Source organism: Ranitomeya variabilis, chromosome 6 (genome assembly GCF_051348905.1).
Source record: "Ranitomeya variabilis isolate aRanVar5 chromosome 6, aRanVar5.hap1, whole genome shotgun sequence".
Taxonomy (NCBI): domain Eukaryota; kingdom Metazoa; phylum Chordata; class Amphibia; order Anura; family Dendrobatidae; genus Ranitomeya; species Ranitomeya variabilis.
In genome coordinates this window covers 335080499-335106500 of record NC_135237.1, presented here as the reverse complement: position 1 = coordinate 335106500, position 26002 = coordinate 335080499, and the positions used below count along the sequence as shown (strand labels likewise).

The following is a 26002-nucleotide window of genomic DNA, read 5'->3' as shown; positions in this document are numbered from 1 at the left end:
GTGCATGGTAAACAATACCGGGGATGTGGCACTGCGGTGTGCTACGTGGCCCCCGTAAACAGCTACTGGTTAGGCAGTCGGGCTCCAAATGGTCTAATATTAGCATCTGCCAATATATATATATATATATTTTTTTTTTTGCCTTTCTCTGGAGCAACATGTTAGTTTATAGGTTGAATTTGATGAACATTTGTCTACTTAAAAACTATATAAATACTAAGGAATGCTGTCAATTAAAACAACAAGGAAACCCCCTTTAAGGTCTCACTCTATTGAAAATGAAGCCTCCAAAAGCATGAATAAAGACAGAATAATGACATTTATTGCAGTTCTATACATATGAGCTCTTGTCTTTCTACAGATGGCATATATCAGATATAATATTGATCATGTAACTGTAGTGCAAAAATCACAAGCCAAGAATATTATGCACCCACACTGTCCTGTCTGTATCCTCTCTTTTGCTTCCTCCTCTGCCTGGGAGATGTGGTATGATCAGACCATGTTCCTGCATGGTCAGACACAGCCATTACACAGTACACAGCAGGGACACATTTATAAGATTATCTCAGCACAGGAACATTTTATTTAACACATCTAATTGTGGAATTATTTCTATTCCAAGATCCATTGATAAAAAATGTACTTTACTCATGGGACAACATTCTTAAGCTGGCCAAACACATACAAATTGACAGCTGGTCACTTATTTGGACATTTGCGATCTCTTAACTCCTTCATACAAATGAACATTCGGCTCAGCAAAGCATTTGTGTGTTTTTCATAGAAGAGAGCGGGAAAAGCCTTTACCATACAGTTGTGATAGCAGTTTACCTATTGAAGAACAGAAGGGTTGAACATCACGAGTCGATAGTCTGTGTAAGGTGAAGGTGGTCTTCTGACTCCTATTGGCTAGTTTATGTGACTTTAATCTAATATGTATGGGGGAATTAAGAGTTACACGACATTGATTGATGGACCGTGGAACATTATGTCACGTTACTGATACAGCCTATAAGTAGCCTCTGATTGGTGAAGGCTTCACCAATTTATCAGAGGTCATGTTTGCTTTGGCAGATGATGGGCTGCAGTCAATCAGCGACCACTGATTGGGTCACGTTGACCACTGCAGCCAATGTTATATGGCCCATCACGAATAGCAGTGCTGACATCCCTGGAACAGCGCCACTGTGAGGGGCGGGTATAGATTGCTATGTTCTGTGGGGCCCCTAAGTGATTGAGTAGGGCTTGTCTAGAAGTGGACAACTCCTTTATGGCAGGTAAAGTTTGCGGATTCTAAAAACTTGTCTGGATTGAATTCTCCTAAATGTCCGCCTCTTGCCTCATTTGCGGCGGTGCAGCTAGGCCTCTGTTCAAACGATTTTGTACTTTTTGGCACCAAGATAATAGGAATGCTAGCACACCTTCCTGATCCTTGCTCATTTGCACCGCTATACAGCCAATTACAAAGCAGTCAATGATACTTGTGATCTTGGCCAGACCAGAGGATTACACGCCAGAACAGCACCAGAATAATTTCCCAGGAGCTATTTCAAGGCGGAAATAAATACACTTCTCATATGTCCGAAGGCTGCTGCTCTATCACTGCACATCTCACTCACCTGTGCATGTTCCCATTGGTAGTGAAGGACTGCCCACACATGGAGCACTTGTAAGGCCTCTCTCCAGAGTGGACAAGCATGTGGCGGTCTAGAGAGCTAGCAGAGCTCAGAGACTTCCCACAGATGCTACAACTGTGGTCTGTCCCCCCGGTGTCAATATTGTGCTGTGGGGGCAAAAAAAAAAAAAATGAAAAAGGTTAGATGAAATCTTAATCATTTTACATCATATGATAAATTATTTTGTCTGATAGTCAAACTGGTCCTGAAATCTTACCTTCTTGTAGAGAGTTAGGAGGCCGCCATATTCTAACATAGATCACTCTCCATTTCCTCACTAATAACCTATATAGTGTAATGAAAGCTGATATTTCAAAATGCCCGTCACTTTGTCAGCATCAGTGCCCATACAGGTCAGCCCCATCGTAATCTATCAAAGGGTTCGACAGTTTATTGTGTTTGGGGACACTGGCTAACTGATTGCTGAGGGAGATGTCGATTGGTCATGTCCAATTTCAGACTGTCATTTGCTTTATTCTCTGAGAAATAAGCTGCCAGCAAAGAGGTCTTCTCATAGAAAACATAGGAGCACTACAAGCACTAATACTGTGGATGGGTGAGAAAGCAGAGATGTCTTCTTGTAGAGAACATATGAGCACTACAAGCACTACTGTGGATGGGTGAGACAGCAGAGAGGTCTTCTCGTAGAGACCAAAGGAGTACTACAAGTACTACTGTGGATGGGTGAGACAGCAGAAATGTCTTCTCGTAGAGAACATAGGAGCACTACAAGCACTACCGTGGATGGGTGAGACAGCAGAGATGTCTTCTCGTAGAGAACATAGGAGCACTACAAGCACTACTGTGGATGGGTGAGACAGCAGAGAGGTCTTCTCGTAGAGAACATAGGAGCACTACAAGCACTTCTGTGGATGGGTGAGACAGCAGACATATATTCTCGTAGAGAATATAGGAGCACTACAAGCACTACTGTGGAGGGGTGAGATAGCAGAGATATCTTCTCGTAGAGACCATAGGAGCACTACAAGCACTACTGTGGATGGGTGAGACAGCAGAGATGTCTTCTCGTAGAGACCATAGGAGCACTACAAGCACTACTGTGGATGGGTGAGACAGCAGAGATGTCTTCTCGTAGAGAACATAGGAGCACTACAATCACTACTGTGGATGGGTGAGACAGCAGAGATATATTCTCGTAGAGAATATAGGATCACTACAAGCACTACTGTGGATGGGTGAGACAGCAGAGATATATTCTCGTAGAGAACATAGGAGCACTACAAGCACTACTGTGGAAGGGTGAGACAGCAGAGATGTCTTCTCGTAGAGACCATAGGAACACTACAAGCACTACTGTGGATGGGTGAGACAGCGGAGAGGTCTTCTCGTAGAGACCATAGGAGCACTACAAGCACTTCTGTGGATGGGTGAGACAGCAGAGATATATTCTCCTAGAGACCATAGGAGCACTACAAGCACTACTGTGGATGGGTGAGAGAGCAGAGATGTCTTCTCGTAGAGACCATAGGAGCACTACAAGCACTACTGTGGATGGGTGAGACAGCGGAGAGGTCTTCTCGTAGAGACCATAGGAGCACTACAAGCATTTCTGTGGATGGGTGAGACAGCACAGATATATTCTCGAAGAGACCATAAGAGCACTACAAGCACTACTGTGGAGGGGTGAGACAGCAGAGAAGTCTATCCGCAACTTTCTCATAAAGAAAATAGGAGAATTGGACGAACAAGCACTACTGTGTATGGGTGAGACAGCAGAGATGACTGTCCACGAGTAGAGATGAATGAACATAGTCGGCTCCCTCCTTATCTGAATAGCTATAGCGCTTACCGAATAGCTGGATCGGTAACCCGGATCCTTGCAGTGCTCCTGATAATCAGCTGTTCGGCGCCACAGCTGCATGTGTCGCGGCTGTGTGACAGGCACAACACATGCATGGACAGCCTGTTTGTTGGGCTGCAGTGATACCCAGGGGGAAATACGAATATTTTCCCATCAAGGTTCTGAAAAAACCTGGTGGTCCTTATAAACAAAGTTTATGGGGCAACAACAAAAAAATGGCATAGCTTCCATTGGGATGGCAAAATGCTCAAAGATGCTGAATCTAGAAGTGGCCAACCTATCCAGTGGAAAGTAGAAGGAAGACTAGGAATTATGGACTGGGTTTTACATCACCAAATAGAACCAGGGGTAATAAAAGTTTCCCCCGATAACAAGAACTGGAAATACTAAGCTACATCATGATAATTCCAGCTATTCTAATAAAAATACAAAATAAGCCTAGAATTTATATATATTTATTTTAGATAACATTAGCTTTTCTTTCATATGGTAAGCCAAAGGTATATTACCTGACGGATGTGCATGGTAAGTTGGTGCTGGGAATTGCAGACCTTTTCACATAAGGGGCATATATAGGAGGACTTTTCCTCTTTTGATTCCTGTTAAATAAAATAGATAACATTTTATCCATAAATTTCTTGAACAGAAAAAATGTTAAAAAAATTGTTTCGCTTAGGCTACTTTCACACTAGCGTCGGGCTCGGCCCGTCGCTGTGCGTCGGGCCGACGTTCCCGACGCTAGCGTTGTCTCCGCCGCACAACGGGGGCAGCGGATGCATTTTTCCAGCGCATCCGCTGCCCCATTGTGAGGTGCGGGGAAGTGCGGGGAGGTGGGGGAGGAGTTCCGGCTGCGCATGCGCGGTCGGAAAAAGCGGTCCGTCGTGAGCAAAAAACGTTACATGTAGCGTTTTTTGCTCCCGACGGTCCGCCACTGCACGACGCATCCGTCGCACGACAGGTGCGACGTGTGGCAATCCGTCACAATGCGTCGCTTCATGTTAATCAATGGTGAAAAACCGCATCCTGCAAACACTTTTACAGGATGCGTTTTTTCGGCAAAACGACGCATTGTGACGGAATGCAGTTAACGCTAGTGTGAAAGTAGCCTTAGTTGACGACAGCAAATAAAAGCAGAACAAGAAAGTCTCTATAAAGGAAATGTGTCATCAGACATTAAACTGCTTTTTTAAAATCAGACCTATATGGTTAAATGTATTTAAAAAATGCTGGTAATGTATTAAAAAATTCTAACAGTTGCAATTTTCACACTGGCCACTGGGGCTATTCTAGATTCATGGGATCAAATTACGGTAATCAATGTCTAGGAACCTTTCTTCTGGAGTAAAAGTGTTTTTAATATGGATTTCTTTACTTACTCCTTATTTTTGTTGTTTAATTTGCGCCTTTTTTAACTTTACTTGATTTTGTCTATTTTTAAGGGTATGTGCACACGTCAGGATTTCTTCAGGATTTTTTGCGGATTTTCCCGATAAAAACGCTATAATAACGCATAAAAAATGCATACATTATGCATCCTATCATTTAGAATGCATTCCGCATTTTTTGTACACATGTTGTGTTTTTTTCCGCAAAAAAAAAACGCATTCCGGAAAAAGAAGCAACATGTTCATTATTTTTGCGGATTTTTTGCAGATTTCCCAGTGTTTTGGAGTGTCAGGAAAAAAACGCAAAAAATCCGCAAAAAAAAAACGCGTCAAATCCGCGCAAAAAAACGCATGCGGATTTCTGGCAGAAATGTCCGGATTTTGTCAGGAAAATTTCTGCAAGAAATCCTGACGTGTGCACATACCCTAACAAGCGGACGTGGTTTCCCTTTTTCCAGATGTTTTAGCATAATTACATAACTTGTACCATTTCAAAATGTTGCTAAATTTTATGCCATTTTACTCCAGTACCATACAATATCTGTCTAATTTTATTTCTGCACAGTCTAAGACCAAAGTGCAGCATTTGAGAGGATCATGCAACGTTTTGCTCTAAACAAATGATGAGAGCATCTTTCATTTTGAATTCATCAACACGCAAGTGCAATTTTAAAGAATCTGGCACAAAATGAGTGGCAATGAAGACAAAAATAAAAAGTCATGTAAAATGAGGAATTGGGGCCATATTTCTTGTTCTTTCAGAAAATTTACATGAACATTAGCAGCAACGGACTGACTCACAGCTTGTCTTTGGTTTTGAAGCATCTAATGAGCATGTGCAAAGGTCATTGTGAATGGAGGGGGAGGAATAACTACTGTGTCACTCAGCTGTATAGAGCTGTTACTTATCATTGTAATCCTGCCTGTGATAGGAAACTGAAAATTCTTTAATAAAAATAAAAGTCTAGAAGAGTCTACAATAGCCCCACTGGACAGTGTGAAAACGGCAAAATTACATTTTTTTTTATATACATATTGTGACATGAAGAAAACAAAAATACAATTGCTATTTTTTTTTAACAATATTGTCTGATTACAGGTTCCATTCAGCGCTTATACATTGTCAATATGGAAGTTGGGGGTTCTCCGTCACCATAGCACAGTGTGAATGTGTGATGACATTTTTGATTGTGCCCACAAAGTGGACACAGGATGGAGCACACTTTCTGAACTGCCAAAGACCACTATGAAAGTGAAATAAACTATAAAATTGAAAAAAAAATCTGTCTCTACACTATTGTTTTATGTGCTGGACTCAAAGGAAAAAAAACAGTTTTATATCAATTTTCTGAATTTATTTCTGTTACTTTATATATTTTATGGAGTTTTTTCCCTTTACATCAGATCAACAAACTTGAGAGTAATTGCTGGTTCACCTTGAAGTGAAGAATGACACATAATCCAGGCGGCCACAGCAAATGTCTGTTTGCTCAAGAGTTTATCATTAACGGAGGTCCAAACTTTCCTAATACCGGCACAGTGAAATGTGATGGAAGATGCTGAACGGATTGCAACAGTTTCTGCCATGTTAAAGCAGGCAGACAGGTACAATAATAGTCGGCTCTTGTTAGAGGGAAAGTGAGAGAGGCACGATGGGGATCACCATCACTAACCTGAGGTCTTCCCAAAGCATTATCAAAGGAGGAGCTAGAACAGAAGACCACACACTGCACTGAGGCAAGGAGGTGTATGGAGCCCTGGAAATGTTCATTTATCTCACATGATACCACAAATTACCACATACAGCTAGAACACCCAAAAAGGTCTTCTGGAAGTGGAGATATGGGAAGCTGGTTAGAGGTTCTACCTCAAGAGAGCAGCTCTAGATGTCCAAGTGCTCATCTGTGGAGTAACTGTTGTCATCATCAGTCATTATGACACTAGTCTGTCTGGGAAAGACGATCCCTGATGACAAGTTTTTCCTCCAGGTTAAAGGCTCTGTATGAAGAACCTGGTCATGGTCCTTGTAGAAGGGACATGAAAATCTGTTCTGATCCTTACCTGGTTTCTCCTTCCGATCCGGTTTGGAGGTGGACATTTTCCTGGTGATTTAGTGTTCTGCAGGTTCACACCGTTTTCAGCAATATTTGTTGTGCTCATCACGGCTGACATCATTGCATTGACAGAAGACAAGTCATTTGCCTCTGAACCATTGAAAAGGTTGCCTGGTTTCATCTGATCATTTGCGTTGGTTGTTTCCTTTGCTATAAAACAGACCAGCACGTAGATATTAACAGTGGCTACAAGGCACCAAAAATAATGAGCATTTACTGGGGTCCCATGCCTTCAAGGCCAATTAACTATTTTACTGAGACATGAATGCTTCATCTATTCTACCAATAAATACAAATGTAACAAATTTCATAAAATTCATTGATTTTCCATTGGCTAAGCTTTACGTAAAACTTCTGTGAAGATGCAGTACAAATGACAATAAGGCCCCATGAAAACTTGTCTTACCTCCATTTTCCTTGGCCATGTGCTCAGTAGTGGTTTGAATGTCTGGCCTAATACTTTTATCCGTCATAATGGTGGCAGAGATGCTGAATGCCGATTCCGCAGCAACTCTCTCTAGAACTGCAAATTAAAGAGCATGTCAGAATTAAAGGGAATTGGTCGGAGTAGATGTAGTCTGGTCTGTCAGCAGGATGTTACAAAGCAGGAGACGCTGAGCAGTTTAATATATAGTTTTGTGGGAAATGATTCCGTAATCCATTTAAAAACCCTTAGGAGTCCGGTAGGCGGTCCTAATCAGTCACCTACAGCCATCTTATCATGCACTCTCAGAGGAAATGCAGTTAGATATCGATAACGTGGTTGTCCATTCTGCTACCCAGCCTCCCTGCTTGCGATGCGCTCCTGCCCAAGAGGCAGTTCTGAATGGCGCAGATTTTTGCCTTTGCAACATAAGAAGCACAGAATCAGCTGGAATCGGGAGTCAATAGTGAACCGGACAGTGTCAGAGCAGAGCTAATAAGCTCTGTTTGACAATTTAGAAGCACTGCTCTCCTTACCTAAGAGTCGGACCACTGAGGATAAGACAACGACCAGTAAACAATAAAATTAAAAAAAAAGAAAGAAAAATTGCAACATTCTTAAGAAATGAGAGAATTTAGAATTTATGATAACCAGGCAATTAGAAAGTTGCTAGTTTTTATCCTATTAAACATGAGACAACCCCTTCAGAAATATAGCAATCTGTTCTGCGCCTCCTTCACATCACGCTACCCTCAGTAAAGGAGACGGCGCAGGATCGGCACACATTTGAATGGCTAAGGCTGCTTTCATATTTGCATCTGTGTACGCAGTGTTTTCATCCTGTGTACATACCTTTAACATGGTGTACGCAGAGACATGTGTTTGCATGAGTTCGCCTGCGGATGTGTACGCATGCGTCGTTTTGCGGTGTGCAGCTGTTTCCGGCGAACGCAACATGTTGCATTTTTGGAAGCGTCAAAAATTTCTCAAATATGTGCAGGCATGCGCATGTGGATGAGTGCGTAAAAAACCCGCATTACTGTCTATGGGAACGCATGTCCTTGCGTACGCATGCGTTTGATGCGCTTGCGTACTTTGGACCGCGCATGTCCAGGAACTGATTGAGACAACCCCATTGAGACACGCACTCCTGGAAATACCGAACGCATGCGCATAAAAAGCGCAAACGCAGGCAAAAAAAGCATACAAATGCAGCGTTTTTTTGCAGTCATGAGTAAGCTGATGCGGATAAAAAATGCTGCGTAAGCATGCGTTTGCATATGTGGATGATACGCTGCGGACTCAAACGCTAATGTAAACCTAGCCTTACATAAACATTCGGTCACATGAAGCCGAGGGAAAAAAAAATAACAGGGCACAAAACCGCCTAAAGAAATGAAATCGCACATAAAGCAGGGATGAATTTACAGAACCGCGTACAGATACATTTACTTATGTAAAATAACAATGTATCCGGCCGACCCGTACAGCTACAATTACAGTCAGTTACAGACACTGCTGCTCCAATACAGGTTTCTTCCCATTCAGCAAAGACAGGAAGACATTTGCTTGATGCATTTCCTTAACGAGAACAGAATGTGACTGTAGGCTGCATCCACATAATGGTCCGCAGCCGGTCTTCACACTACCCACTCGTTGGGCTAGATTTAGCTTTTTATTGATCCTCGGCACTACAGCTTAAATAACTTTTACAATGCAGAAGTAGTCTGGTAGGAGTTGGGTCTGGTGTCACAATGTGGCTAGCCGAAACTCTAGTCTAAAGGTCCAGTAATGGAAAAGTCGTCTATATCATTACTTCTGACAGTGTGGTGTGTTGGCAAATGTCTAATTAGTTCTTGAAAGCCCAGATATATATATACAAAGTATATATATCAAGGGTGATGGGTACAGCCACACTCCGACATGATCATCCATCTGTTACTGCCGCTTCAGAAACACAAGATCAGGAGAGCAGAGGATGCAGGGAGGGTCAGAAATGTTGGGAGGAGTGCGAAGGGAAGCAGCGCCTGACTAACTGCAGCCATGACTCTGAGTCATGTCGATGAAACCATAGCATGAACGCTAAATTATATAGACCCTATGGAGTAACAAACACCCCCCCATACTGATGTGTGCAACTTCTGAGCCATCCCACAAGAACAGATGGGAAAAAGGTCCCAAGCTGGAGAAGGACAGGAAGGGGGGGGAATCAGGAAGTGCAGCGCTAGGAATGTGAATGTAAGCCAGAGTAAACCCTTTACTGCCAATGCTGCCTGATGCTCCAGCCAACAATGTGTTAACGTTCTGGGCAAATTGTGACATGCAAGTCAAGCAAGTCAGTGAAGCAGTACAAGGATTAAACATCCTGGTTTTCCATGCACAAGGGTGCCAATTAAGCCAGCAGTGATGACACCGGCCCTTTTGTTTCCCTACTCGGAGTCATTTCTTTAACAGCTGACAAAGGTGCCTTTCTACTTAAATCCATAGTCTAGTTCAGATCTGTTACCCCACGGTTAACTATCCACGTGCTGCAGAGTTCATGGAAAGTGGAGCGTCAAGATCTGGACATGATGGTCAAAAGGATGCGCTGACATGTGCAGCCTGCGTCATACTAGCCAATACTAACTACATCTATTATTGATAGATTTTACTCACTGGTTACAGCTATTGTGAAATGGGCAGAAAAAAAAAACAAAACCTGGAACATGCGGTTCTCATCTTTAGGCCACATTCAGTATCTGTTCAGTATTTTACCTCAGTATTTGTAAACCCAAATCAGGAGAGGAACAATCAGAGGAAAAGTATAATAGAAACACGTCACCGCTTCTGGATTTATCACCCACTCCTGGTTTTGGCTTACAGATACTGATGTAAAATACTGACCAAATACTGACCATGTGAACGTGGCCTTATACTATAACACACTATGGCAGAAGGACAGAGTCACCCATACACAACAAATTAAAAGAAAGCCATCATCAGAAAATCACCTGTTGTTTAAATGCGGTTTTTATGTTAAAAAGTTTTTTTTTTCTCATATCACAATCTGTATTAAAAATAAAACAGAAATCTTGCCATTTTCCTACCGGCCACATGGGCTTTTCCTAGGCCTCAATGAACAGACTGTGACCCTACTTTTTTTTTTTACTAAAGCATCCATAGACATGTGCAAAAGCCATTTTGAAGGGAGAAAAGCCAGAATCCGGTGTGAAATCACTTATTGTAAAAGATGTATCCTGTGTCATCAGCTGTGTAGAGATGTCAAGGCAATCCTGACATTTCTGATAAGGAGTCTGCTGAAAACTCTTCCTGAAAGTACAGGAAGTGCAAGTCTAAAAAAGCCTGTGTGAAAATTGCAAGATTACTAATTTGGATTTTAAATAAAGATTGTGGTATTTAAAAAAAAACAAACAACGTTTTTTAATACATGTAACACAAAACTCTAATTTAAACAATGGGTCATTTCTTGAGGATAGCTTACCTTTAAAGGGAACCTGTCACCCCCAAAATCACAGGTGAGGTAAGCCTATCGGCATCAGGGGCTTTTCTGGAATGCTGTAGATAAGCCCCCGATGTATCCTGAAAGATGAGAAAAAGAGGTTAGATTATACTCACCCGGGGCTGTCCCGCTGCTGGTCCGGGTCCGGCGCCTCCCATCTTCATCAAATGACGTGCTCTTCTGGTCTTCACGCTACGGCTCCCGAAAAGCGTACTTTGTTTGCCCTGTTGAGGGCAGAGCAAAGTACTGCAGTGTGCAGGCGCCGGGCCTCTCTGACCTTTCCTGGCACCTGCGCACTGCAGTACTTTGCTCTGCCCTCAACAGGGCAGATAAAGTACGCCTGCGCCGGAGCCGCGGCGTGAAGACCAGAAGAGGACGTCATCTGATGAAGATGGGAGGCGCCGGACCCGGACCAGCAGCGAGACCGCCCCTGGGTGAGTATAATCTAACGTCTTTTTCTCATCTTTTAGGTTACATTGGGGGACTTATCTACAGCAATACAGAATGCTGTAGATAAGCCCCTGATGCCGGTGGGCTTACCTCACCCGCGATTTTGGGGGTGACAGATTCCCTTTAATGTCAGCCAAACTCACCAATTTCCATGCCAATCATCTGTTGGGGGAAGGGTTGCCAACTTGATTTTTCTGAACAGTTTACCAAAAAATTACAGACAAAACATTTTTATGGACATTAGAAAACCATAATAAATCATTATGATAAGTGATCCATGTCTACAGCCCATAATTCAGATATGAAGACATTGGCTGCATTCGTTGTAAAGTGTAAAAAAATTAATTACAATCAAAATAATCTGTATATACTGTATTTATTCAGCTTAAGAAAAAAAAATATATATATCACGGACTCCTTATATATATATATTTTTTTTTTAAAGACGGGGCTAAAAAGTGCCGTATTTTTACAGACTGTCCTGGAATTTCTGGACAGTTGGCAATCCTGGTATGGAATTATTTGGACTTTCTCTCCTAACAGATAATATCAGGGGTCGAAAGAAATAGCTGCCGCCGGAGGTGTAGGAAACAACTTTTTTGCATCCTCTCCATTGAAAACAAATAAACACTTGACTATGACAAGCATACGTGTAAGGTCAGCAAAGATGACGATCGGCACAATGGGTACCTTATCATTGGCTAGAAAGAAGCCCAAGTAAGCTAGCCCAATTTTTGCTAATAGTATAGCAACACTGCTTACTATGGCAAGAGTTAGGCTATGTGCACACGTTGCGGAATGGGGTGCAGAATTTTCTGCACAAAATCCGCATCTCCTGGCAGAATCCACAGGTGCAGATTTGCCGCGAATTTTATGCGGACTTTGTGCGGAATTGATGCGGATTTTGTGCGGTTTTTACCACTACGGATTTCTATAATGGAAGGGTGCAGAAATGCTGCAGATCCGCACAAAAGAAGTGACATGCACTTCTTTTAACCCCTTCATGACCTTGGGATTTTTCGTTTTTCCGTGTTCGTTTTTTGCTCCCCTCCTTCCCAGAGCCATAACTTTTTTATTTTTCCATCAATATGGCCATCTGAGGGCTTATTTTTTGCGGAACGAGTTGTACTTTTGAATGACACCATCGGTTTTACCATGTCGTGTACTAGAAAACAGGAAAAAATTCCAAGTGCGGTGAAATTGCAAAAAAAGTGCAGTCCCACACTTGTTTTTTGTTTGGCTTTTTTGCTAGGTTCACTAAATGCTAAAACTGACCTGCCATTATGATTCTCCAGGTCAGTACGAATTCATAGACACCTAACATGGCTAGGTTATTTTTTAGCTAAGTGGTGAAAAAAAATTCCAAACTTTGCTAAAAAAAAAAAAAAAAGCGCCATGTTCCGATACCCGTAGCGTCTCCATTTTTCATGATCTGGGGTCGGTTGAGGGCTTATTGTGTGCGTGCCGAGCTGGCATTTTTAATGATACCATTTTGGTGCAGATATGTTCTTTTGATCGCCTGTTATTGCATTTTAATGCAATGTAGTGGCAACCAAAAAACCGTAATTCTGGCGTTCCCGAATTTTTTTCTTGCTACGCTGTTTAGCGATCAGGTTAATGCTTTTTTTTTTTTTATTGATAGATCGGGCGATTCTGAACGCGTCGATACCAAATATGTGTAGGTTTGATTTTTTTTTGTTGATTTATTTTGAATGGGGCGAAAGGGGGGTGATTTAAACTTTTATATTTTTATTTTTTTCACATTTTTTTTACTTTTTTTTTTTTTTTTTTTTTTAACTTTTGCCATGCTTCAATAGCCTCCATGGGAGGCTAGAAGCTGGCACAACGCGATCGGCTCTGCTACATAGCAGAAATGCAGGTGTGCTATGAGCGTCGACCACAGGGTGGCGCTCACAGCTACCGGCGATCAGTAACCATAGAGATCTCAAGGACCTCTATGGTTACTCTGCAGAAGCATCGCTGACCCGCGATCATGTGATGGGGGTCGGCAATGCGCTCATTTCCGGCCGCAAGCGCCGGTTAAATGCCGCTGTCTACATTTGACAGCAGCATTTAACTAGTTAATAGCGGTGGGTGAATCGCGATTTCACCCGCCGCTATTGCGGGCACATGTCAGCTGTACAAAACAGCTGACATGTCCCGGCTTTGATGCGGGCTCACCGCCGGAGCCCTGCATCAAAGCGGGGGATCTGACCTCGGACGTACTATCCCGTCCGAGGTCAGAGAGGGGTTAAATCTGCAGCGTTTCCACGCGGATTTTTCAGCACCATCTGCACAGCTTTTTTTTTTTCACATTGATTTACATTGTACTGTAAATCACAGTGCGGATCCGCAGCGTTTCTGAGTGGAAAAATCCGCTGCGGATCCGCACTAAATCCACAGCGTGTGCTCATAGCCTAAAGACTAAGGCTGTGTGCACACGTAGGGAAAGGGGTGCAGAATTTTCTGCACAAAATCCGCATCTCCTGGCAGAATCCGCAGTTGCGGATTTGCCTCGGTTTTCATGCGGATTTAGTGCGTTTTTTTTTGTGGAATTGATGCGGATTTTGTGCGGATTTTCTGCAGTTTTTCCCACTGCGGATTTCTATCATGGAGGGGTGCAGAAACGCTGCAGATCCGCACAAAAGAAGTGACATGCACTTCTCTTAAATCCGCAGCAATTCCGCACAGCATTATTTTTACATTGTACTGTAAATCACAGTGCGGATCTGCAGCGTTTCTGCGCGGAAAAAAAAGCTGCGGATCTGCACTAAATCAGCATCGTGTGCACACAGCCTAAAGCTTAGGAGAATAAAAGGTCAATTCTGTAACACTACTTTGTCGCAGTCACCCACCTATATCCATTACTCACATCCTCTCCATAACTGATGCTACGATTAGGTAAGGCTGCTTTCACACATCAGTTTTTTGCAGTCAGGCTCAATCCGGCGAATTTTGAAAAAAAACGGATCCGGTGAATGATGCCGCCGGATCCGTTTTTTTTCCCATAAATTTGTATTAGCGACGGATTGCGCCAGATGGCCACACGTTTCATCCGTCGTTCACCGGATCCGGCGAAAATTGTTGATCTGGCGGCGGTAAAAAACGTACAAAGTTAAGTTTTTGGTCTCCGACGAAAAACCGGGTCCGGAATTTGCTACAATAGAACCCTATGGCGCCGGATCCGTCAAATGACGGAATCTGGCGACGGATTCCATTTTTTTTTTTTAAACTGAGCATGCTCAGTTAGGTTATTACTGTGCTCCTCTCATTGCATGACACTAGTGATGATATTGGACATACAATACATAAGGCTCAGCAAATTGTCACCAATTATTCTCGTCAGCATCAGAGGCCATCACTACGTGTGTCATTGACCAAGTATGCAGAGGTGCTCCAACCAGTTGCATCAAATAATAGATCCCATTCTTTTCAGGTGATGGGTTATAGAATGCGAGAAGAGATAGATTTTGCCGAATGACAGAAGTACCGTAGTTATAAATGAGAAGATGACATAATGGATCAAGGAAGCTCTACAAGACGTATTTTTTCAACCGACCTTCAACAACCAGGCTGCTCCCTGGCTGCTGGAAAGGCTGGAACTGGCAGGGCCCAGTTGAAAAACTAGCTGGCAACATCCCTTCAATCCCTCCTCCAGCTGGGCACCAATACACTGTAGCCTGCGGAAGACAAGACAAAACATTTACTTAGCATGTGCGTTTTGTGGCAAGGCAAAATGATCACATCATACAAGAAAGCTGGAATATTGGTACATTGGTATGGAATGTTGTTCTAGTAGTGATGGGCGAACATACTCGTGTGCTAACCGAGTGACTTCGGCATGCTGAAAAAATATGTTCGAGACCCCGCAGCTGCATCTCTCGCGGTTGTTCGACAGCCGCAAAACCTTTAGGGACTGCTTGTTTGTTTGTTAGGCAATCCCTTCATGTGTTGCGTCTGTCGAATAACCACGTGATATAAAGCTGCGGGGTCTCGAACATATTATCCGAGCATGCGGGGGAAACTTGGTTAGCACGCAAGCATGCGCGATCACACCTTAGCCGAGCACATTTGCTCATTGCTAGTAGAGAACAAGAATGGCTACTGTCATGATGGTCTTCATTTATTACCAATGTTCTTCAAAATGGTGATGAACTGGAAATATACACTGTGCTGTAATAATATTCCTACATATCTTGTCTTATGGCATAAATGTGGTGTGGAAGAATTGACACCCCTCTATACAGGGACAATAAAAGGCGATGTATTTATCTTCTGCAGGAATACACTGTTTCCCACGCCTCCTGCTTGCAGGTCGGTGCTGTGCTCCTGCTTAATAGATAGTTTGGACCAGGGGCATCATCGTGACGCAGACCCACACAATGCGATCTCCATGAATTGGAGGATCGAACTGGCACAGACGCTGGCTGGATCAGGATCCAACAGATCTGGACAACACTTACAAGTTCTATAAGAAAGAGTTTGTAAGCGCTGCACATGTTCGGTCACTGTCCCCTAGGTAATGAGGAGTAAATAATAAAATGAATAGTGGAGACCATTTGAAACAGTTTCCCCTATTTTAAGGCCCTGATGGCCTTATGGACACAAATAACCCACATTTTAAACAGATGCCGCTTCCCCACGAGAACATTGCTTGTTGTTGGGGTTACCATGACAGTGTGGAGCCAGAAGACCGCAGTGTCTGAATGATTTTACTCCGGAGCTGAGAAGAAGAAGCACTTCTCCTTCATTTTAAATGTGTTTATTTCTTCTGGCAGAACAGGGGTTAATCGGCCATGTTGGAAATCCCTGTGCTCACAGCTGTGCTCGGTTAGCCACTCCTTTTCCCTTTTTAATCTGGGCTCTGATACTAATCCTTGTCAGAGCTAGCATATGCTGCATGGCTAAGGGTACCGTCTCACAAAACGATTTACCAACGATCACGACCAGCGATACGACCTGGCCGTGATCGTTGGTAAGTCGTGGTGTGGTCGCTGGAGAGCTGTCACACAGACAGCTCTCCAGCGACCAACGATGCCGAAGTCCCCGGGTAACCAGGGTAAACATCGGGTTACTAAGCGCAGGGCCGCGCTTAGTAACCCGATGTTTACCCTGGTTACCATCGTAAATGTAAAAAAAAAAAAAAAAAAAACAGTACATACATTCCGGTGTCCGTCAGGTCCCTTGCCGTCTGCTTCCCACACTGACTGACTGCCGGCCGTAAAGTGAAAGCACAGCACAGCGGTTACGTCACCGCTGTGCTGTGCTTTCACTTTCCGGCCGGCAGTCAGTCAGTGCGGGAAGCAGACGGCAAGGGACCTGACGGACACCGGAATGTGAGTATGTACTGTTTTTTATTTTTTACATTTACGATGGTAACCAGGGTAAACATCGGGTTACTAAGCACGGCCCTGCGCTTAGTAACCCGATGTTTACCCTGGTTACAAGCGAACGCATCGTTGGATCGGTGTCACACACACCGATCCAACGATGACAGCGGGAGATCCAGCGACGAAAGAAAGTTCCAAACGATCTGCTACGACGTACGATTCTCAGCAGGGTTCCTGATCGCTGCTGCGTGTCAGACACAGCGATATCGTATGGATATCGCTGGAACGTCACGGATCGTACCGTCGTAGCGATCAAAGTGCCACTGTGAGACGGTACCCTAACGGAGGGAGAAGAGTTCCTGTGAGAAGGAGAGTTGAAGGAGTTATCTGTGCCTGTTGCTTGGTTTATATGCCTGGCAATTCCTTATCCTACTCTATTTTTGTTTATTCCCCTACCTTCACACCCCAATGCATTCCTCTGTTATATGTGAGTGAATATTTTGTATGCCTGGAGTTTTCTGTTAACCCTTGTCTGTGTTGTCTTGTTTGTCTGGTAGGTGTACTATGGTGCACAGTAGCGCCCCATCTTCCCTGGGTGATGGAGATCAGACAGAGGGCTAACTCAGGAGATAAGGCAAGGGCGGAGGCCCCGGTATCTTCGCCATCTGAAGTATCCCGGGGAGCAGGGCGAGCTAGGGCGCTCCCTAGTGTTAGGGACAGGTAAGGAGCCCCTGGTCCCAGGTCACCTGACAGCTGTCTCGTGACAGTACGTGTGCACAAGCACAACACTTCTACAAGACTGTACACGGATGTATTTTGCACATAATTTATTTTCTCCACACCAGAGTTGTGACAGAGACCGATAAATGCTGCACTTCTGGTTTGTCATGTGAGCGCCTGAGGATGCTAGAACACATTCCTTGTCAAAGTTCACAATATAAAGAGGAAGCCAGAATAGATGATGACCAAAAAAATACTCTTCATTATTTTCACTCAGATTAGTTGCTGGCATCAAATTAAATGCAGTCAATCCCATACATGTCATTTAACCTGTAGCAATGCTTTTCATGAAAATGTTTAACGAGAAAATGTCCCATTGTTTGAACAGGCCCTTTCACTGAAATTACTTTACACAGACTATCTCTTCCAATTGCTGCTGCTGCTCCAATGGTTCTGGACCAATTTCCACTTTTCTTTTTTGGCCCACTCTGTTCTAAAGTTACCTCTCCTCCCAGGAATAAATATGCAAATTTCCCCTTCAACCAACTGGGCATATACCACACAACTTCCATCTAGGCACTTGCTTTTTCACTTATGGCACTGACCAATCAAAACATGGGCGGGTGAGAGGGGAAAAGGAAACACCAGCATAGAAGGTCATAGCTTAAGCCTGGTTCAGCATGTTCTCTTTGCAGTCACCACCTTCCTTCTTGTTACTGTGCAGCAGGGCTGGACAGTCGGCGCACAGGTAAGTAGCAAGCAGGGCTGGAGAGGCAGTGAGCAGGAGGGCCGCCGGGCTGGAGAGGCAGTGAGCAAGAGGGCAGCAGGGCTGGAGATTCAGTGAGCAGGAGGGCAGCAGGGCTGGAAAGCTGGCATGCAGGAGAGCAGCATGGCTGGACAGCCGGCATGCATTAGGGTAACAGGGCTGGAGAGGCAGTGCCCAGGAGAGCAGCAGGGTTGGAGAGGCAGGGTTGGAGAGCACAAGAGCCTGCGCGCAGGATAGCAGTAGTGCTGGAGAACTAGTATACAGGAGAGCAGCAGGGCTGGAGAACAATAGCAGGAAGATATGTGGCAACTGCGGAGTGCACAGTAGACAAATCTCCTATCCAAAGAGCACAGTGAGCCAGGCTGCAGCCGTGATCTCTGTGGGCGTTTCATTCTTTCCCTCTCTATGACGTGGCTGTGTTTTGATTGGTCAAAGTGACATAGGATAAAAAGCAAATGCCCACAGAGACGTTCTGTGGTATATGTGCAGTTGATTGAATGTAAAGTGTGCATCATTATTACCTGATAGACTTAAATCTAGATTAAAAAAAAAAAAATCATGACATTTTGCAGTTTTCACACAGTGCACAGAAGCTGACATTTCTGACCTTTCGATAGTCATCTCATTATTATCACATGCAGGGTTACAATGAAAATTGACACACAGTGCAGGAAAACAATAAATATGATTCACCATTGGCCATAATCATGCAAGTAAAAAAAAAAAAAAAAAGTAATTTGCTATCCATGGGAAATTTAGTGATCACTCATAATATGAGCGCTGGGAGCCCCAGTGATCCAGACAATGGGGCTCAGTAACATTGAGACCGAGGCTCTACAGCCCTGTCCTGAACACAGCAGGGGTGCACATGCGCAGTCTCTGATCCATTCATTACCAGTGGGACTACTGAGGACAGTGCGTGGCCATGTCATGCAGTCTCACAGATAATGTACAGAGCAGAACGAGTATGCGCACATCTGCTCCATTCAGGATGGGGCTGCAATCCCGTTCTCAGGAATTTGAGGTTCCAGCTCTTGGACCCCCAGTGATCAGTAAGTTATCCCCTACACTACTATAGGGGATAACTAGATTTGGGAATAACCCTTTAAGCAACAGTTTGTAATCCAGATGTGTAAAAGCAAAATGACATGCATTCTGATCAAGGAACCTCCAGGGCGAAACGCAACATGCGATCAAACCTGCATGGTCTTGAATGCTCATGTGAAAATACACACCTTAATGTGTATAGAATCATTACCATAATGGTATTATTCAACGGCTGTAATACAGAACCATCCAACAATATGTAATACAGTATATATTTGATTTCATGTTACTTTAAGACAAAAAGGTGGCCACGGCAAAAAATTGGAGTAAGACATAGGAGTCCTGAGTATTTTTTTTTCAATGATACAGATATTTACAAATACTTGATGAGAAATGACTTCACACAAAGTTAGGATGGAGCACAGGGCTGGATGCACTTTGCCTTGTATTTTCCGCAGTAAGGGCTAATGATTATACGCGGATGAAGCAATAGCCGGTGGAAACCTAGCGCAGATCTGCCTCTGCTGATGCTTTCCTTTCGTTGCCTTGTAAACCAGAACCCAACCCTTCTCTTCTCACTAGAGATAAGAGCCCATCCTAGTGCGGGAGGTGCATTCTTGTGACAGGGTAGAGCATTACCCACTATTGATTATTATACAGCACCAAAGCTGCAATCATTTCTAGAAAACAAAACCTCAGTGGTACCGCTTATGGATTTCACCTCCCTTCCCAGCTCCGAAAATCAATGAATTCTGCCTATTAAATCGGTGTAAAAGGGCAAAAAAAGCTGAAGGTACAAAAGTAAACAAAAAGAGAAAGAACAAGCAATGAAGGAAGAACACCGGCATGAGAACAGTCCCTATGCTACACCTTGATGGACTGTGTTCCTAGAACTAGGTTCCTTGATAGAAGTGCCTTCCTTTACTTGGAGCTGTTCTCTTATGGAATGTGTGAAAACCAGTGCACTCTGGGGAGATTAACACCCTGCGCACCAGCCAATCCAAAACCTCCATTCATTTACAAAGATCTCTTTGGCCTATAATCTGACAGAATGTAGCACATAATTACAGTCACGCTAATAGGAATAAGAAATAAACTTCATCGTTGCTCCAGCCGAACAATAAAAGTAGTAATTATGGCCAGTCTACAGAGAGAAGAGAAACTGCAAACAGATAACTGGATGTCCTACAACAATGGGCCTTGACTACAAAGTAATATTTATATTTACAATCTATGACATTTATTTTATACGTTTTCCAAAACGCAGAACCCTACTAATAATCACACCACCCAGTAAACATGTATATACCAAGGGGACATCATGGCATTTAATACTGTGCTTTATAGGTTTTGGTAAATCCATGTATTCCCCATGAAAGAACTTTTTTGGGGACATCTCAAAACCTTACGATGTACAACTACTCCATCCCCCCACAATAGAAATTTTACATTTATGTACATAAATCACTGGGTGTTTCGAGAGAGAGAGAGAGAGAGCGCGCGCGAGAGAGAGAGAGCGCGAGAGAGAGCGCGCGCGAGAGAGAGAGAGCGCGAGAGAGAGAGAGCGCGAGAGAGAGAGAGCGCGAGAGAGAGAGAGCGCGAGAGAGAGAGAGCGCGAGAGAGAGAGAGCGCGAGAGAGAGAGAGCGCGAGAGAGAGAGAGCGCGAGAGAGAGAGAGCGCGAGAGAGAGAGAGCGCGAGAGAGAGAGCGCGAGAGAGAGAGCGCGAGAGAGAGAGAGCGCGAGAGAGAGAGCGCGAGAGAGAGAGAGCGCGAGAGAGAGCGCGCGCGAGAGAGAGAGAGCGCGAGAGAGAGAGAGCGCGAGAGAGAGAGAGCGCGAGAGAGAGAGAGCGCGAGAGAGAGAGAGCGCGAGAGAGAGAGAGCGCGAGAGAGAGAGAGCGCGAGAGAGAGAGAGCGCGAGAGAGAGAGAGCGCGAGAGAGAGAGAGCGCGAGAGAGAGAGAGCGCGAGAGAGAGAGAGCGCGAGAGAGAGAGCGCGAGAGAGAGAGCGCGAGAGAGAGAGAGCGCGAGAGCGCGAGAGAGAGAGAGCGCGAGAGAGAGAGCGCGAGAGAGAGAGCGCGAGAGAGAGAGCGCGAGAGAGAGAGCGCGAGAGAGAGAGCGCGAGAGAGAGAGCGCGAGAGAGAGAGCGCGAGAGAGAGAGCGCGAGAGAGCGCGAGAGAGATGAGAGAGAGCGCGAGAGAGATGAGAGAGAGCGCGAGAGAGATGAGAGAGAGCGCGAGAGAGATGAGAGAGAGCGCGAGAGAGATGAGAGAGAGCGCGAGAGAGATGAGAGAGAGCGCGAGAGAGATGAGAGAGAGCGCGAGAGAGATGAGAGAGAGCGCGAGAGAGATGAGAGAGAGCGCGAGAGAGATGAGAGAGAGCGCGAGAGAGATGAGAGAGAGCGCGAGAGAGATGAGAGAGAGAGAGATAGATGAGAGAGAGATAGATGAGAGAGAGAGAGAGATGAGAGAGAGAGAGAGATAGATGAGAGAGAGAGAGATAGATGAGAGAGAGAGAGAGAGAGATGAGAGAAAGAGATGAGAGAAAGATGAGAGAAAGATGAGAGAGAGATGAGAGAAAGATGAGAGAAAGAGATGAGAGAAAGAGATGAGAGAAAGAGATGAGAGAAAGAGATGAGAGAAAGAGATGAGAGAAAGAGATGAGAGAAAGAGATGAGAGAAAGATGAGAGAAAGAGATGAGAGAAAGAGAGAAAGAAAAAAAGAAAAGAGAAAGAAAAAGAGAAAGAAAGAAAGAGAAAGAGAAAGAAAAAAAAAGAGAGGAAGAGAGGGAGGAAAAAAAAAAAGTGAGAAAAAAAAAGAGAAAAAGTGAAAATGAAAAGAAAGAGGAAAGAGAATAAAAAGAGTAAACCTCTAAATCGCGTTAGCAAATCCCAATCACCCCAAGTTAATCACTGTAGTAAATTCCGCTGACAGAAGCTGGCCCTAGACTGTTATTATGACAGGTGAGCATGTGCAGTAGGTGGCTCTGCTGCTGTGACCTGGAGATAACCTTCGCTATGTACTCTCGTCACCTCCAGGTCACAGCGGCAGAGCCACCTACTGCACATGCTCACAAAGCACCTGCCGTAAAATCATCCTAGGACCGATTTCTCAGTGTGACAAGGCAGCAGCTATATTAATGTACTATAATAGTTATCTTAGACAAAACGATTGCGATTAGCTCACTAAAACCAACAAGGAATTTACATTAAGATTTTTTTCTTTTCCCAAAGAATCCCTTTATAACTGCATCTGTCAGACAATATGCTCTAATACCCCGCACCATAGTGCATAATGTTTTTCTATTACCCTTGGAAAATCAGGACAATAAACGTTTACAAAGCTAAAAGTGGCAGTTTTTGCTCTTCTTTGTTTCCCCTGTTCCCAAGTGTTCAGTTTTTTGTTCTACCCAAATCCTCCATAGGTTTCAGAGACCTGGGCCTCCTTACTGATCATCTAAAGGGGCGCTGATCACAGGGTAATTATGCAGCGCGGCCCAAGGACACACCCCTAGAGATTATCGTAAGCCACACCCCCTTGTAAAAGTTTACAAATATTAGCAATAGATAAAAAGCCATATCTCTGGAACCGTATGAAAAGTTTATAAAAACGGAAAACTCACGGGAGCAGCAGGAATAAAAAGCAAAAAAAAAAAGAAAACTGCTCAATTTTGACCTGGCGACAGTTTTTTTTTGACCCTCCAGGTGGGGTTTAGAAAAAGATGGGGCTGAATGATATCAAAAATAGCGTCCCAAAAATTCTGTTTTGTACATTGATGGACATAAAATGAAGTGACGGTAAGATGTCCGTAAGATTGTAAACCGAAATCATTGGCCTCTTCTGCTGAGGAGGAGCAGGACAACCCTCTGCTGCCTGGCTGTTTAGGAGATGGATTTCCTGCTGCTGTGAACCATGCTGCTACTCTTGGCTGGAGAGCCCTGTTCAGCTGCTTTATAGATCACTCCGCAGAGCTTTGGATCACTGCCCAAGGGAAGATCTTCCCAGAAGCCTTTTCAGCAGCCTGATGCTTATGGACACAACTATCCAGAAATGGGGGCTACACGTATTGGAAAGAAGCACAAGAAAAGCCACAACAGTTCACAAGCCAATAAACCCACTGTATCAGCACAGCGCCAAAGCTGCGGCCTGCAGAGCTCTGGCTTTTATGGAAGACCCTGGTTATTAAACTGAAAATCCCTTCTACTGGGAGAGGACTGGTAACAAAGGCATTTCTGCATTGTGTTGTACAGCAGAGGCAACAATGGATCCTTGTGTAACACTATACCCATAAACAAACCTTGCAGCATCATCAGGAAGCATCAAGACAACAGCTTCCTGGACAGCACAACAGTGCCTGAAACTGTACCATTCACACCTACCACTGACAAACTGTCTGCATCCTTCCCTCCCCCAATGCAAAGCACTTTGCTGTGTGCACACAGGGAAGTAGGGCACAGAGGTTACTGCAGCTGTTTAGTAACAGACATTGGATCCTTCTCCTCCATCCTCTGTAACCTGCCCGGATCTGCTATTCATAAGCTTTTTTTAAATGACCACCAAAAAAACAAAACAGCTGAGCATGCATGATCATGGGGATCGTGGCAGATAACCGACTTGTCAACAAGCACACCCTTAAGGGCCCCAAAAAAACAAATATACAGCTGTGGGCCCTAGGTCTCCTGACTCCTTTATACACGAAAATCCTCGGCCAGAACCAATGAATCTGAAGTCCTAAATTGGACATGCCAAATTCTTAAGTCTGAAAATATGATCTGTTGGGAAGCACGTGTGTGTGTGTGTGTGTGTGTGTATATATATATATATATATTAGACTGTAGTATGTGCCTGCCAATATCGACAGGTTCGGCCAATGTTGGTCTATGTGTATGGGTGTGTTTAGTGTATGTTCACACAGCTGTTTTTTTTTTTTCACATGGATTTTTCTGGCTGAAGATCCATAAGAGCAATTTTTTTTGGTGCAGATTTCAAGCTGAATTTTGTATATAGGACATTTTCCGACTTCCTATTGTTCAATGATCACAAGTGGAGCAACTCAGGAATGGACATGTTGCTTTGTTATTTACACACACAAAAGTGGAAAAGCGCACCATTTGATCCATAGGCACGCTTTCCCTGTGATATTAATAGGAAACAAACCATTTGAAGTGTTTTTAAGTGGATTTTGGTAAGACATAAAAGGTCAATGGGCTGAACTAAAAAAGCGCATGATTTGCGTTTGCAGAGTTCACATGCATCTGTTCCATTTTTTTTCTACCACTGCACGCAAATAAAATTAGCTAAAAACTGAACAAATACAGATTAAATAAAAACAGACAACTCCATAACTAAAGCCAATACAGTACAGAAAAACTAATGTGGGAACATGGAGAAAAAAAACCCAAAAACGTATTGTGCATCCATACCCACTTTTATAAGAGATGATGCTTGAACCCTAAAACAAAAATGTTCATTTTCTAGGTAACTTTTTTTGCAAACTCTAAAAACAGCATAAATACAAAAATTTACAAACCAAGACAGATTCATCAACACTACATGGACCGATGGAACTTTAGGGTTAATACAACATCACAGATGCTTATCGTGTATAGTAGGACCATGGAATGTAGACAATTCCTCCTCGATGAGGCATCCCTGTCATGTACAGACACATTTCCTCTACATTAGCGATCACCTAAAAGTTATATTCTGGATTTTTTGCTCTGTAATTACGAAGAGACTTAAATGAAAGATGGCACCAGAAATGTGTAGAATTGGTTTAGGTCAAGTAAAAGATACCTAGTTCATACTAGATCCTACTCTCAATATGATTACTGGTCCAAGTGATGGTTTTACTGCTGCATTTTGGAAAACAATGCTCAACACCTTGTCATACTTATCTATTGTCTGCCATTCACTACCTTTACCCATTTGCTGCCTCTTATATGTATATGAACACTTGGTACTGCATTGTATGGAAGGCTTGTGCAACAATTGAACAGGAGTTGATCATTTGCAAAGTAATGGCATGTTCACATGGGGTGGATACACTGCAGATTTTCCCAGCAGTGTTACTGTATAGGCAAACTGGATGAGGCTTGTTGTAGCAAACAGGCAATCCCTGCATGTGTTGTGGCTGTCGAACAGTCAGGAGACATGCAGGCGCGGGGACACGGACAGATTATTCAACAGTCGGTTAGCACCCGAACATGCGCAGAAAATTATGAATAAGGGTGCATAGTCACTTGAAACGCGTTGATGTTGCATATCATGTAACAGTCTACGCTGATGTTGTTTTATCCTCTGCTGAGCACCTCTTGGTGAATAAAGAAGGAGTTTATTCACAAGTCTGTTGAGCTGGATTTCTCTTATTTTGGTGCATGGATAACACCTTATCCCAGCACGTTCGCTCATCACTTAGGTACACTGCATGATAACAATATTCCCAGGAATGCTCGTTTCACAATAATCGTGCAGTGTAAACAGGCTGCCGAACAACTGACAAACGAGCAAAACGCTCATTCATTGGTGAAATGACGTTTTGTGTTGCCCAAAAGATCATCATTCTTGACAGCACATAATCCTGGGAAACATCACCTGCACTGTTGAGAACAATGGCAGCCCATGAACACCGAGCGATCTTTTACCGATTGTTCATCGCGTATGTGAAGAGGTCTGACAGTGTAAACAGGTTGCAGGTCGGCGGTTGCTCAATGTTGCACACCGCATAGTGTAAATCTAACTGCATTGAAACATTTCTGAAAATAGTGTCAGG

General features: G+C 43.8%; 1 protein-coding gene across 1 annotated transcript in view; it reads right to left on the bottom strand.

The window, feature by feature from the left end:
• Positions 1-26002, bottom strand: part of RREB1 (ras responsive element binding protein 1) — an 87426-nt gene that overhangs the window by 33348 nt on the left and 28076 nt on the right. Inside the window, exons 3-7 of the mRNA XM_077269819.1 lie at positions 14933-15053; positions 7407-7523; positions 6948-7150; positions 4011-4100; positions 1623-1786 (exon numbers count right to left, since the gene is read on the bottom strand). Of these exons, the coding sequence (XP_077125934.1) occupies positions 1623-1786; positions 4011-4100; positions 6948-7150; positions 7407-7523; positions 14933-15053 (695 nt within the window). The remainder of the gene's footprint in view (positions 1-1622; positions 1787-4010; positions 4101-6947; positions 7151-7406; positions 7524-14932; positions 15054-26002) is intronic.